The sequence below is a fragment of the Oncorhynchus tshawytscha genome, linkage group LG04 (assembly GCF_018296145.1).
Source record: "Oncorhynchus tshawytscha isolate Ot180627B linkage group LG04, Otsh_v2.0, whole genome shotgun sequence".
Lineage (NCBI taxonomy): Eukaryota > Metazoa > Chordata > Actinopteri > Salmoniformes > Salmonidae > Oncorhynchus > Oncorhynchus tshawytscha.
Window position 1 is genome coordinate 36,865,670 of NC_056432.1, and position 15,236 is coordinate 36,880,905.

At 43.5% G+C, this 15,236-nt stretch overlaps 1 protein-coding gene across 1 annotated transcript in view; it reads right to left on the reverse strand.

Annotated features, from left to right (window-relative positions):
* The window catches only part of LOC112248649 (hexokinase-2-like), an 80,556-nt gene that overhangs the window by 13,177 nt on the left and 52,143 nt on the right, over positions 1 to 15,236 (reverse strand). Inside the window, exons 7-9 of the mRNA XM_024417853.2 lie at positions 13,341 to 13,524; positions 1,661 to 1,822; positions 1,141 to 1,374 (exon numbers count right to left, since the gene is read on the reverse strand). Coding sequence (XP_024273621.2) covers positions 1,141 to 1,374; positions 1,661 to 1,822; positions 13,341 to 13,524 — 580 coding nt within the window. The remainder of the gene's footprint in view (positions 1 to 1,140; positions 1,375 to 1,660; positions 1,823 to 13,340; positions 13,525 to 15,236) is intronic.

A 15,236-nucleotide genomic window follows, 5' to 3' on the forward strand; every position in this document is an offset into this window, starting at 1 on the left:
GATGCATGAGGTTACGAGTGTTCAGAATGATGATATTATGATTAATGAGTTCAATGTTTATGGATATAATATATATATAACCTTTAGAGTTTAATTCGGGAGATGGTTAAAGTTAAATAAACAAATAAAAATATACCGCTCATGATGCCCCAATTCCTAATGAGTGAATTGTTGCATGATTCATTTAAAAATCGGTAACAATTAAACATCTTTTGTTGATTAGATAAATAACAGTCAGATTAATGAAAGTAAAGTCACAATAATAGTTTATTATAGGATTCCTATACTTCACAGCGAGTCATGGCTCTGGTGTGAAACTCAGAGTTGTGGGTTGAGTGTCAAATTGAGCCTGAATACATTTGAATGAAATGGGATATTGTGCAATTGCATTTAATTTTTGATGTGGTGAAAGGACTGGAGTAGTAGTGTATTTTTAGCCTTGCACTGCTTGAGATCTACAATGTCCACAAGGGATAGAGGATATGAGGGAAATGGTAGCACTTGATTTGAAGGTCTTATTTTACATAGCGTAGAATCTTAAATTTGACCAGTTTCTCACAGCAGGAAAATAACCCTGCAGATACAGGAAATCTGAATTAGTGTGTGAATTATAATTAATAAACATTTTTGTTGGGATGGATAAATTTTTGTAAGGGCAAATCAAGTCAAGTGGAAATTACAAAGCCTTTTTAAACAAATACACTAAAAGTATGCTGCAGGAAATTTCCTGAAACAGAGTGATCAAATTCAAATCCAACATCTGTAGAGCAGGATGAACTGTAAGTCAACCAATTCATGACTGGCATTTGAGATGAGGGTCAGTTCCACTGTAATTACACTGTGCAGTCTAGTTTAGTTCATTCTAATGCCTTAGAAGTAAGAGCACTTCTTCTATACTTCAGTGAGTAGTAACACTGTGTGGTGTTTCACAGAGAAGATGTAGATTACCTGAGTATCTAGTAAAATACGTTGAGTGCCATTTCAAGTACAACACTTCATCGGTTCTATCCTGAATTGGCGGGAGCCACAATGACAATGTCATTGATCCCCACTCTGTTAGAGATAACCCCAGAGTACAGCATCTCAAAGCTCACACACACACACACTTGGGCTAAAACACACAAAGACTGCTCCACTCACTGTGGGTGGTTCTTGTAGACAGAGCCGTCCACTCCTATGGTTGTCCTCAGCCTCTCTGCAGCCTTGTTGTCTCTGATCTGTCTCAAAACAGAGACTAGCGTGGCAGCACACAGGTGGGCGGCCCGTGTCGACACCACCTGACACACCCTCTGAGTGGCCACGCAGTCCTCCCCAGAGGGGTCCAGGCCCAGCCCCCTCAGCACCTTCTCCGCACTCACCAGACCCTCCTGGTCTCTGTCAGAAAAAGAGCACCACCTCAGTTACATACTGGCTTAAAAAGTATAACATTAGGTTTGGTACTTGCTCATCATTATCATCATCACACTCATTATCATCATATTCATCATCAGCAGCATCATATTTATGATCATCATTAGCAGCAGCATCAAATTCATGATCATCAACCAAGTTATATCAAGATACAAGACAGAGTCAATGAAAGAGCCATGCCATCTATTATTTTATACCTTGATTAAATAGGCCCACAGTCTCACACATATTGTACACTCATACTACTGACTTGTCGTTTTCGATGGCAGAGACAAAGCTGGTCTGGAAGTGTCCTGTGGTGAGGAGGTCAGGAGTGGTGTGACCCTTGAACGCCAGGTCCTCCTTGGCCATCTTTACCAGGATCAGACGCACCAGCTCCCCCATGTACATCCCACTGATCATCTTCTCAAACCTACACACGCACGCACAGTCACGCAAATCCTGTCATGATTACACGGTTGGTACAGGCGAGCACAACAGAAGTTGAGCTCGAATGATTGCTCTTTGTCTCATGGAAATAGTTTGTGTTTATATAGTCAGCTTACTAGTTGGTTGTTCAATCTGGTTTCTACCGATGCAATTCATACGGAAAATAGCCCAAGCTGCTTGCTATAGCTTGCTAGTCTGTCTGGCCAGAAAAGTTGTTTGGTAGTAAATTTGGCCTGACTTGGTGTGTCAACTTCAGCTGTCACTTTCACTAGCTAGCCATGCAGACAACCAGCTAACTAGCTGCCAAAATGGAGATCAGAGTAATGTTGTTTATCTGTTAGGCGTAGGTTATGGTTTGTCATGTTTGCTAGGTACAGATATTCACTGTTATCCTCAAATTTGACACCATAGCTGTCGTGTTAGGGTATAAGCCCGCACAGTGGAGCTCATATGATATAGATTTGCAGTGATATTTGTTTGCAGAGCCAGCTAACAAGTTGCTTGTTTTGTACTGTTTCTACAGATGCTATTCATTTGGAAACTGTCCCAGCTTTGTAACTAATTTAATCTGTAAACAGTTCTACCACATTCTTTGATTTCTTACCATCTATGAAAAGTAATCTGACCATGGGTCTTGACGTGTGAGTACCCTATATAGCCTTTATGGTTGTAATCTAACCCCGCTGATCATCCATGAACATACTAAGTGTGTATGCTTAGTGGGACCATCATTTGTTTTTCAACAGGACAATGACCCAACTCCTCCAGGCTGTGTAAGGGCTATTTGACCAAGAAGGAGAGTGATGGAGTGCTGCAGCAGATGACCTGGCCTTCACAATCACCCAATCTCAACCCAATTGAGAGGGTTTGGGATGAGTTGGACCGCAGAGTGAAGGAAAAGCAGCCAACAAGTGCTCAGCATATGTGGGAACTCCTTCAAGATGGTTGGAAAAGCATTCCAGTTGAAGCTGGTTGAGAGAATTGCAAAGCTGTTATCAAGGCAAAGGATGGTTACTTTGAAGAATCTCAAATATATTTTGATTTGTTTAACACTTTTTTTTAGTTACTACATGATTCCATAATGTGTTATTTCATATTGTTGATGACTTAACTATTATTCTACAATGTATAAAATAGTCCAAATAAAGACAATCCCTTGAATGAGTAGGTGCCCAAACTTTTGACTGGTACTGTATGCACACCATGAACTGGGAAAATCTGGACACTAAGGTCTTCATGAAATCATTTTGATTGACTGAAAGCGCTGTATGACATCATGATGATACTGTTTACTGTGAGATGGGAATGGGAGGCGTGTAACTGTACCACATAAAATATTATGGAAACCCCTAACAGTTGATTATCAGGAAGAAAGTATGTGTATAGTTGAGGAAAAAAAGAGAGGAAGGGAGAGCAAGACAAGTGTGAGAGGGACAGAAAAAGATATTCCTGACCACAATAGTATCCTATTTGTTGCTGCCCCTCTCCTTCCTCCCTCCACCCATTACTCTAGGCTCATGACAGGAGTGAGGGAAGTGATTGGGAGAGACATGGCTCAGCACCAGGCAGGGAGGAGGAGTTGGAGATGATTGGAGGGATAGAGCGAGGTTAAAGAGGGGAAGAGGAGTGTGAAGAGGGGAATGGAAGGAGAGGGGAAGAGGAGTGTGAAGAGGAGAATGGAGGGCGAGGGGAAGAGGAGAATGGAGGGCGAGGGGAAGAGGAGTGTGAAGATGGATAGGGAGTCAAAGTCAGGACTATTATCAAAATACTGCAAGAGAATTTCCCCAAACTACTTCACCCATGGCAAGCCCTCTGAGTGGATGAAGCTATGATACAACTTGACAGTAGACTACTGTGGAAGCAGCATAGGCCCCCCCAAAAAAACAGTAAGTGGGGGGTAAAATATTGTGTCGCTGACTCCTTGACTGGCTACTGCCTAGCTTTCAGTGTGTACATAGGTCGGGGGGGGGGGTCAAGCAATTGAACCTGGCTTAGCCTGCAGAGTTGTCATGGAGCGCATGAGGAGCTCTCTCGTCACAACACTATGTCTATGCTGATGACAACTTTTCAGCCATACCTCTGGTGAGATATCTTCTTGATGTCGACATACTTTTGTGGCACAGCAAGGCCCAATAGAAAGAATTGACCCAAGGCCATAATGAAGGCAAGCTCCATACAGGTCAGAGTTTAAAATGGTCTGCAGATAATCTTAAAGCGTGCTACTGTAGGGACAAACGAGATGTGTACTTTCTATGTCCTAACAGCTCAGGGAATGACACCCTAAAACCAGTATCAAAACACGGGCAGAATGTACTCATGCGATCCAGAGCTGGTCCTGGATTACAATTTAAAAAATGGTCCGGGTTTATAAGGAATTCCATGTAGTATAAGAACTCCACCTCCCAGCTGCCCACTGCACTGAGGCTAGGAAACACTGTCATCACTGATAAATCTACGATAATCGAGAATTTCAATAAGCATTTTTTTTTTACGGCTGGCTATCCCTACCCTGGTCAACAGCCCTGCGCACCCCCATTTCTCCTTCACCCAAATCCAGATAGCTGACGTTCTAAAAGAGCTACAAAATCTGTACGCCTTCAAATCAGCTGGGCTAGACAATATGGACCCTCTCTTTCTAAAATTAGCTGCCACAATTGTTGCAACCCCTATTGCAACCCCTACTAGCCTGTTCAGCCTCTTTCGTATCGTCTGAGATCCCTAAAGATTGGAAAGCTGCCGCGGTCATCCCCTTCTTCAAAGGGGGAGACACTCTAGACCAAATAAATCAATAAAATATATCAATAAAAGACAATACTGTGCAGCCATCTTTATCGATCTGGCCAAGGCTTTCGACTGTCAATCACCGCATTCTTATCGGCAGACTCAACAGCCTTGGTTTCTCAAACGACTGCCTCGCCTGGTTCACCAACTACTTCTCAGATAGAGTGCAGTGTGTCAAATCGGAGGGCCTGTTGTCCGGACCTCTGGCAGTCTATGGGTGTGCCACATGGTTCAATTCTTGGGCTGACTATTTTCTCTGTATACATCAATGACGTCGCTCTTGCTGCTGGTGATTCTCTGATCCACCTCTCCGCAGACGACACCATTCTGTATACTTCTGGCTAGAGGGAGACCAATTATGATTTTTCATGATTTTTCGATACCGATTATTGAGGACCAAAAAAAAGCCGATGCCGATTAAATCGGCCAGTTTTTATATACATTTGTAATAATGACAATTACAACAATACTGAATGAACAATAAACCCTTTTCCTTTAACTTAATATAATACATAAATAAAATCTATTTAGTCTCAAATAAATAATGAAACATGCTCAATTTGGTTTAAATAGTTGCAAAAACACAGTGTTGGAGAAGAAAAGTAAAAGTGCAATATGTGCCATGTAAAAAAGCAACGTTCTAAGTTCCTTGCTCAGAACACATGAAAGCTGGTGGTTCAATATTCCCAGTTAAGAAGTTTTAGGTTGTAGTTATTATAGGAATTATGACACGTCGACTATTTAGCTCTAAACCATTTGTATTTCATATACCTTTGACTATTGGATATTCTAATAGGCACTATAGTATTGCCAGCCTAATCTCAGGAGTTCAAATCAAGCATTGCTAAGAGCTAGCCCAACCAACTACCTCTTTCCCTACTGTATTTATTTAGCTCCTTTGCACCCCATTATTTTCATTTCTACTTTGCACATTCTTCCACTGCAAATCTACCATTCCAGTGTTTTACTTGCTATATTGTATTTACTTTGCCACCATGGCCTTTTTTTTGCCTTTACCTCCCTTCTCATCTCATTAGCTCACATCGCATATAGACTTGTTTCTCCTGTATTATTGACTGTATGTTTGTTTTACTCCATGTGTAACTGTCGTTGTATGTGTCGAACTGCTTTGCTTTATCTTGGCCAGGTCGCAATTGTAAATGAGAACTTGTTCTCAACTTGCCTACCTGGTTAAATGGTGAAATAAATAAATAAAATAAAAGCTGCTGGCAAACGCAGTAAAGTTTGAATGCTTACGAGCCTGCTGCTGCCTACCACCGCTCAGTCAGACTGCTCTATGAAATTTCAAATCATAGACTTAATTTATAATATAATAAACGCAGAAATACGAGCCTTAGATCATTAATGTGGTCGAATCCGGAAACTATCACCTCAAACAAAACGTTTATTCTTTCAGTGAAATACGGAACCGTTCCGTATTTTATCGAAGGGGTGGCAACCAAGTCTACATATTGCTGTTACATTGCACAACCTTCAATGTTATGTCATAAATATGTCAAATTCTGGTAAATTACTTCGCAAAGACCCAGGCGGCCCAAACTGTTGCACATACTCTGACTCTGCATGCAATGAATGCAAGAGAACTGACAATTTCCCTAGTTAATATTGACTGCTAACATTAATTTATTTTAACTAAATATGCAGGTTAAAAAATATACTTCTGTGTATTGATTTTAAGAATGGCATTGATGTTGATGGTTGGGTACATTCGTGCAACGATTGCGCTTTTGTTAAATAATCCCCTGTTTGGCGAAGTAGGTTGTGATTCGATGATAAACCGGCACAGCACAGATTATATGCAACGCAGGACAAGCTAATTAAACTAGCAATATCATCAACCATGTGTAGTTAACGAATTACGTGATGATTGATTTTTCCCCCTATACGTTTAATGCTAGCTAGCAACTTACCGTGGCTCCTTGCTGCAGGTGGCCAGCCTGCCACGCAGTTTCCTCGTGGAATGCAATGTAAATCGGCCATAATTGGTGTCCAAAAATGCCGATTGGTGTGAAAACTTGAAATCTGCCCCAATTAAAATCGGCCATGCCGATTAATCGGTCGACCTCCACAGGTTTGTGTTAACAAACCTCCAGACGAGCTTCAATGCCATACAACACTCCTTCCGTGGCCTCCAACTGCTCTTCAATGCATGCAAAACTAAATGCATGCTCTTCAACTGATCGCTGCCCGCCCATCTACTACTCTGGACGGTTCTGACTTAGAATATGTGGACAACTACAAATACCTAGGTGTCTGGTTAGACTGTAAACTCTCTTTCCAGACTCAAATTAAACATCTCCAATCCAAAATAAAATCTAGAATCTGCTTCTTATTTCGCAACAAAGCCTCCTTCACTCATGCTGCCAAACGTACCCTCGTAAAACTGACTATCCTATCGATCCTGGACTTCGGCGATGTCATTTACAAAATAGCCTCCAACACTCTACTCAGCAAATTGCATGTAGTCTATCACAGTGCCATCCGTTTTGTCACCAAAGCCCCATATACTACCCACCACTGCGACCTGTATGCTCTTGTTGGCTGGCTTCATTCCCTTGCTTCATATTAATTGCCAAACCCACTCGCTCCAGGTCATCTATAAGTCTTTGCTAGGTAAAGCCCCACCTTAGCTCACTGGTCACCATAGCAGCACCCACCCGTAGCACACACTCCAGCAAGTATATTTCACTGGTCATTCCCAAAGCCAACTCCTCCATTGGCCACCTTCCCTTCCAGTTCTCTGCTGCCAATTACTTTTTTTTTTTAATCACTGAAGCTGGAGTCATATCTTCCTCTAACTTTAAGCATCAGCTGTCAGAGCAGCTTACCGATCATTGCACCTGTAAACAGCCATCCAAATACCTCATCACCATATTGTTATTTTTTTTGTTGCTCCTTTGCACCCCAGTATCTCTACTTGCACATTCATATTCTGCACATCTATCACTCCAGTGTGAAATAGCTCAATTGTAATTATTTCACCACTATGGCCTATTTATTGCCTTTACCTCCCTAATCTTACTACATTTGCACACACTGTATATATATATTTTTTTCTATTGTGTTATTGACTGTACATTTGTTTATCCCATGTGTAACTGATGTTTGTGTCGCGCTGCTTTGCTTCATCTTGGCCAGGTCGCAGTTGTAAAGAAGAACTTGTTCTCCAATGGCCTACCTGGTTAAATAAAAGGGTGAAATAAAAAAATAAAACATCAACCAGTTCAGGAGCTACTAGAATGTTGGATGGACAGGCAGGAAAATGGTGGAAGTATGTGTTGAGGGATGCTCAAAATTGCTATTATTAATGCTTACATTGTGTGGGGGCCCTGCAAAGACCCCTTCCCAGAAACCGCAGGCACCTGTCCCTGAAGGCATTCAAAATGCAAATTGCACATTGGCTTTGTGATGGATACAGTGGCAGGAAGCGAAGAGCCAAGAGTGTGGCACCAGGGGGTGTGGACCGATTTGTAACTCATAATTTGAAAGCAGGACAAAATTATGAGAGGGCACAGGAAAGGGTGTGTGGTGTGCATCCGGAGTGGATGCAGGGCAAAGAGTGGGAGAGTGGGTTTTGAAATCATTTCTAAATAGTGTCCTCCGGTCAACTTTTTGATACCAGGGTCCAAAGAGTTAACCTGTTGTTTGGGCTAGGGGGCAGCATTTTCACGTTTGGATGAAAAGCGTTCCCAGAGTAAACTGCCTGCTACTCAGTCCCAGTTGCTAATATATGCATATTATTAGTAGATTTGGATAGAAAACACTCTGAAGTTTCTAAAACTGTTTAAATGATGTCTGAGTATAACAGAACTCATATGGCAGGTGAAAACCATGAGAGAAAGATTGCCCACTTCCTGGTTGGATTTGAGGTTGGTCGTTTTTCAGCTCATTCCCTATTGAAGATACAGTGGGATATTGGTCACGTTGCACTTCCTAAGGCTTCCACTAGATGTCAACAGTCTTTAGAACCTTGTTTGATGCTTCTACTGTAAAGGATGGGGGAATGAGTCAGAGGTCTGGCAGAGATCCACGAGCTCGTGATGCGCGTTCATGCGAAAGTTACCTCGTGTTCATGTGAATGTTACCTCGCATTCCATTGCTTTTCTACAGACAAAGGAATTCTCCAGTTGGAACATTATTGAAGATTTAAGATAAAAACAACCTAAAGATCAAATCAAATTTTATTTGTCACATACACATGGTTAGCAGATGTTAATGCGAGTGTACGAAATGCTTGTGCTTCTAGTTCCGACAATGCAGTAATAACCAACGAGTAATCTAACTAACAATTCCAAAACTACTGTCTTATACACAGTGTAAGGGGATAAAGAATATGTACATAAGGATATATGAATGAGTGATGGTACAGAGCAGCATAGGCAAGATACAGTAGATGGTATCGAGTACAGTATATACATATGAGATGAGTATGTAAACAAAGTGGCATAGTTAAAGTGATACATGTATTACATAAGGATGCAGTCGATGATATAGAGTACAGTATATGCATATGAGATGAATAATGTAGGGTAAGTAACATTATAAGGTAGCATTGTTTAAAGTGGCTAGTGATATATTTACATAATTTCCCATCAATTCCCATTATTAAAGTGGCTGGAGTTGAGTCAGTGTCATTGTCAGTGTGTTGGCAGCAGCCACTCAATGTTAGTGGTGGCTGTTTAACAGTCTGATGGCCTTGAGATAGAAGCTGTTTTTCAGTCTCTCGGTCCCAGCTTTGATGCACATGTACTGACCTCGCCTTCTGGATGATAGCGGGTGAACAGGCAGTGGCTCGGGTGGTTGATGTCCTTGATGATCTTTATGGCCTTCCTGTAACATCGGGTGGTGTAGGTGTCCTGGAGGGCAGGTAGTTTGCCCCCGGTGATGCGTTGTGCAGACCTCACTACCCTCTGGAGAGCCTTACAGTTGAGGGCGGAGCAGTTGCCGTACCAGGCGGTGATACAGCCCGCCAGGATGCTCTCGATTGTGCATCTGTAGAAGTTGTGAGTGCTTTTGGTGACAAGCCGAATTTCTTCAGCCTCCTGAGGTTGAAGAGGCGCTGCTGCGCCTTCTTTACGATGCTGTCTGTGTGAGTGGACCAATTCAGTTTGTCTGTGATGTGTATGCCGAGGAACTTAAAACTTGCTACCCTCTCCACTACTGTTCCATCGATGTGAATAGGGGGGTGTTCCCTCTGCTGTTTCCTGAAGTCCACAATCATCTCCTTTGTTTTGACGTTGAGTGTGAGGTTATTTTCCTGACACCACACTCCGAGGGCCCTCACCTCCTCCCTGTAGGTCGTCTCGTCGTTGTTGGTAATCAAGCCTACCACTGTTGTGTCGTCCGCAAACTTGATGATTGAGTTGGAGGCGTGCGTGGCCACGCAGTCGTGGGTGAACAGGGAGTACAGGAGAGGGCTCAGAACGCACCCTTGTGGGGCCCCAGTGTTGAGGATCAGCGGGGAGGAGATGTTGTTGCCTACCCTCACCACCTGGGGCGGCCCGTCAGGAAGTCCAGTACCCAGTTGCACAGGGCGGGGTCGAGACCCAGGGTCTCGAGCTTGATGACGAGCTTGGAGGGTACTATGGTGTTGAATGCCGAGCTGTAGTCGATGAACAGCATTCTCACATAGGTATTCCTCTTGTCCAGATGGGTTAGGGCAGTGTGCAGTGTGGTTGAGATTGCATCGTCTGTGGACCTATTTGGGCGGCAAGCAAATTGGAGTGGGTCTAGGGTGTCAGGTAGGGTGGAGGTGATATGGTCCTTGACTAGTCTCTCAAAGCACTTCATGATGACGGAAGTGAGTGCTACGGGGCGGTAGTCGTTTAGCTCAGTTACCTTAGCTTTCTTGGAAACAGGAACAATGGTGGCCCTCTTGAAGCATGTGGGAACAGCAGACTGGTATAGGGATTGATTGAATATGTCCGTAAACACACCGGCCAGCTGGTCTGCGCATGCTCTGAGGGCGCGGCTGGGGATGCCGTCTGGGCCTGCAGCCTTGCGAGGGTTAACACGTTTAAATGTCTTACTCACCTCGGCTGCAGTGAAGGAGAGACCGCATGTTTTCGTTGCAGGCCGTGTCAGTGGCACTGTATTGTCCTCAAAGCGGGCCAAAAAGTTATTTAGTCTGCCTGGGAGCAAGACATCCTGGTCCGTGACTGGGCTGGATTTCTTCCTGTAGTCCGTGATTGACTGTAGACCTGCCACATGCCTCTTGTGTCTGAGCCGTTGAATTGAGATTCTACTTTGTCTCTGTACTGACGCTTAGCTTGTTTGATAGCCTTGCGGAGGGAATAGCTGCACTGTTTGTATTCGGTCATGTTACCAGACACCTTGCCCTGATTAAAAGCAGTGGTTCGCACTTTCAGTTTCACGCGAATGCTGCCATCAATCCACGGTTTCTGGTTAGGGAATGTTTTAATCGTTGCTATGGGAACGACATCTTCAACGCACGTTCTAATGAACTCGCACACCGAATCAGCGTATTCGTCAATATTGTTATCTGACGCAATACGAAACATATCCCAGTCCACGTGATGGAAGCAGTCTTGGACGGACAGCTTGGTCGGACCAGCGTTGGACAGACCTCAGCGTGGGAGCTTCTTGTTTAGTTTCTGTCTGTAGGCAGGGATCAACAAAATGGAGTCGTGGTCAGCTTTTCCGAAAGGGGGGCGGGGCAGGGCCTTATATGCGTCGCGGAAGTTAGAGTAACAATGATCCAAGGTCTTTCCACCCCTGGTTGCGCAATCGATATGCTGATAAAATTTAGGGAGTCTTGTTTTCAGATTAGCCTTGTTAAAATCCCCAGCTACAATGAATGCAGCCTCCGGATAAATAGTTTCCAGTTTGCAAAGAGTTAAATAAAGTTCGTTCAGAGCCATCGATGTGTCTGCTTGGGGGGATATATACGGCTGTGATTATAATCGAAGAGAATTCTCTTGGTAGATAATGCGGTCTACATTTGATTGTGAGGAATTCTAAATCAGGTGAACAGAAGGATTTGAGTTCCTGTATGTTTCTTTCATCACACCATGTCTCGTTAGCCATAAGGCATACGCCCCCGCCCCTCTTCTTACCAGAAAGATGTTTGTTTCTGTTGGCGCGATGCGTGGAGAAACCCGTTGGCTGCACCGCCTCGGATAGCGTCTCTCCAGTGAGCCATGTTTCCGTGAAGCAAAGAACGTTACAGTCTCTGATGTCCCTCTGGAATGCTACCCTTGCTCGGATTTCATCAACCTTGTTGTCAAGAGACTGGACATTGGCAAGAAGAATGCTAGGGAGTGGTGCACGGTGTGCCCGTCTCCGGAGTCTGACCAGAAGACCGCCTCGTTTCCCTCTTTTTCAGAGTCGTTTTTTTGGGTCGCTGCATGGGATCCACTCCGTTGTCCTGTTTGTAAGGCAGAACACAGGATCCGCGTCGCGAAAAACATATTCTTGGTCGTACTGATGGTGAGTTGACGCTGATCTTATATTCAGTAGTTCTTCTCGACTGTATGTAATGAAACCTAAGATGACCTGGGGTACTAATGTAAGAAATAACATGTAAAAAAAACAAAAAACTGCATAGTTTCCTAGGAACGCGAAGCGAGGCGGCCATCTCTGTCGGCGCCGGAAGTAAGATTGATTCTATACATCGTTTGACATGTTTCTATGAACTGTAATATGACTTTTTGTCTGAACATTTGCCTGGACCTGCCCGTGCGTCGTGAGTTTAGATTGTGTACTGAACGAGCAAATTAAATGGAGTTGTTTGGACATAAAATGGACTTTATGGAACAAATCAAACATTTATTGTGGAACTGGGATTCCTGGGAGTGCATTCTGATGAAGATCAAAAGGTATGTGAATATTTATAACGCTATTTTTGACTTCTGTTGACTTAAACATGGAGGATATCTTTTTGGGTTGTGTTGTTCTCTGAGCGCCGTACTCAGATTATTGCATGGTTTGCCTTTTCCGTAAAGTTTTTTTGAAATCTGACACAGCGGTTGCATGAAGGAGAAGTATATCTTTAATTCTGTGAAAAACACTTGTATCGTTTATCAATGTTTATTTTGAGTATTTCTGTAAATTGATGTGGCTCTGTGCAAATTCATGGGATGTTTGAGGCAAAGCCTCTAAACAGAGGTTTTTGGATATAAATATGAACTTGAGCGAACACAACATACATGTATTGCGTAACATGTTGTCCCAGGAGTGTCATCTGATGAAGAATATCAAAGGTTAGTGATGCATTTTTATCTCTATTTCTGCTTTTGCGACTCCTGTCTTTGGTTGGAAAAATCGCTGTATGCTTTCTGTGACTAGTTGCTGACCTAACATGATATGTTCTGCTTTTGCCGAAAAGCTTTTTTGAAATCGGACACTGTGGTTGGATTAACGAGAATGTTCTCTTTAAAATGGTGTCTAATACTTGTATGTTTGAGAAATTTGAATTATGATATTTCTGATGATTGAATTTGGCGCCCTGCAATTTCATTGACTGTTGGCGAGGGGTTCCGCTAGTGGAACGGAACACAGTTCCTAGACAGGTTAATTAACAAGGTGAAAATTACAGTTTCCACAACAAGCCAGATCTACATGGCAGCTGGTGGTTGATATCTTTTCCAGGTGGCCTTGGGCAATAGACAAAGAAGACTAGCGTAATAGACAGTATAGTAGAAGTAGAGAGTGGGCCATGCGTCTGCCCTCTCACTCACAGCTGTTTGCCGGGGTTGAGGGAGCCGGCGTCGATCTCCCGGTCGAAGTCTGTACGGAGGTCATCCAGAGCGCCGTCGTCACCAAATGCCCCCCACTCCATGTTGACACACATCCTCCCCTCGTCCCCCTCCACCAGCTCCAGGTGACGCATCTCCTCCATGTAGCAGGCGTTAGTGCCGGTACCTAAGGGGGCAGCGACAGACAAAAAGGTCATACTGTTGGCAACAGGGACATAAGGACTGACTAATCTGATGACAAAGAAAATCAACCTCTGGAGCAGATATGTGGAAATTGACTCATCAACAATCACGCTTCAGGGGGACAAAATGGCGCCGTAGAGAGAACACTGTGTTTCAGCGAGCTCTCGTGGCATTCGTAAATTTATATTCTTACATTAATCTCCTAGCTTGAAAAAGTGGTAGAATTGGCTAAATAAGTTACCATATAATGAGTCTTGACGACTATTTCGCAAAAATCTCCGACAACATGCCCAATAGAACTACTAAGAAGTCGACCAAAACCACCACCCCTGTGGATGTGCATGAGGAGCTAGCTAACGTTAGCGAAGCTAACACCATTGCGGATCCAGGCACAATGGACCTGATGATTCAAAAGATGACTGATAACATTACTAAAGTGATCGATGCTAAGATAAGAACGGTCTTGGAAGCAATAGCAGGCCATTCAGCTGAAATACAGAGCGTTGTGAAACGTGTTGTTGAGGCGGAAGGGAGAATTGCTGCAGTGGAAACTTCAACTACATCTATGGACGCTAAGATAAAAGCACTTGAGAAACAGGTGCGCGAAATGGCGGAGCACATTGACGACTTGGATAATCGAGGACGCAGATGCAATATTCGTGTTGTGGGACTCCCGGAAAATTCTGAAGGGACACGTTCAGTAAAATTCTTTGAGGAATGGATCCCTGGCTACCTACAAATGGACACTAAGGCTGGTCGTGTGAAGCTGGACAGAGCCCATCGCTCTCAAGCACCGATACCCGGTCCCAATCAGCGCCCACGGCCGGTGGTTATAAAGTTCCACAACTTCACCGACAAGCAGCGCGTCATGGATGCGGCTAGAAACATCGGCTCTGATGGTAGTCAACATAAAGGTCCAAAGGTCTCATTCTTCAATAATTATTCCACAGCGGTTGTACGAAGACGCAAAGCGTTTGATGAGGCGAAGGCTCGACTCAGGAGAATGAAGATGGACTACGCACTGTTGTACCCGGCCACATTGAAGATAATGGTCAACGGATCACCTAAAAAGCTCTACACACCTGAAGAGGCTGCTGCGTTTATTGACTCTCTCGGGTAAATAACTTTAAGCTGCACCTCCACAGCATTGAATAACTTTGTTTATTTTTGGTTGAATCTGATCATGAAACAGTGGTGTGAGTCCTCACGTACTCCGGCTCAGTAATATTCGTATCTTTATTATTTTTCTTGCTAAAGTAATAGCCGCTATAGCTCAGGCTGAGATATGTGTGAATCCATATTGGTGCCCAGGCTTGGTTTTAGGTGGAAGAGCCTCAATCTTCTTCTATTGATTTTCTTTTCCATATATATAAAGGATGAGGCTATTGAGCGGCAATGCGGACTTAAGAGTCTACATTGGAGAGTTGAAATCCCCTGCATGTTAGCTAGTGGGAAAACCCCCTTTTGGATTTTTACATGTTTAATTTTTGGGTTTAGTATAGTTCGAGTTCAGGGTTCATATTTTTTGTTTATGCTCAGTGAGATAGAGGAGAGTTCAACACATGGAAAAAGGTACCACCCCACTTTTACAGTAGGATCCAGTCTGGATATTGAATGGTCAAGATACAATGGCAGATAACAGACTGCGTGTATGTACGTGGAACATTAGAGGGAGCCATAACCCCATTAAAAGGA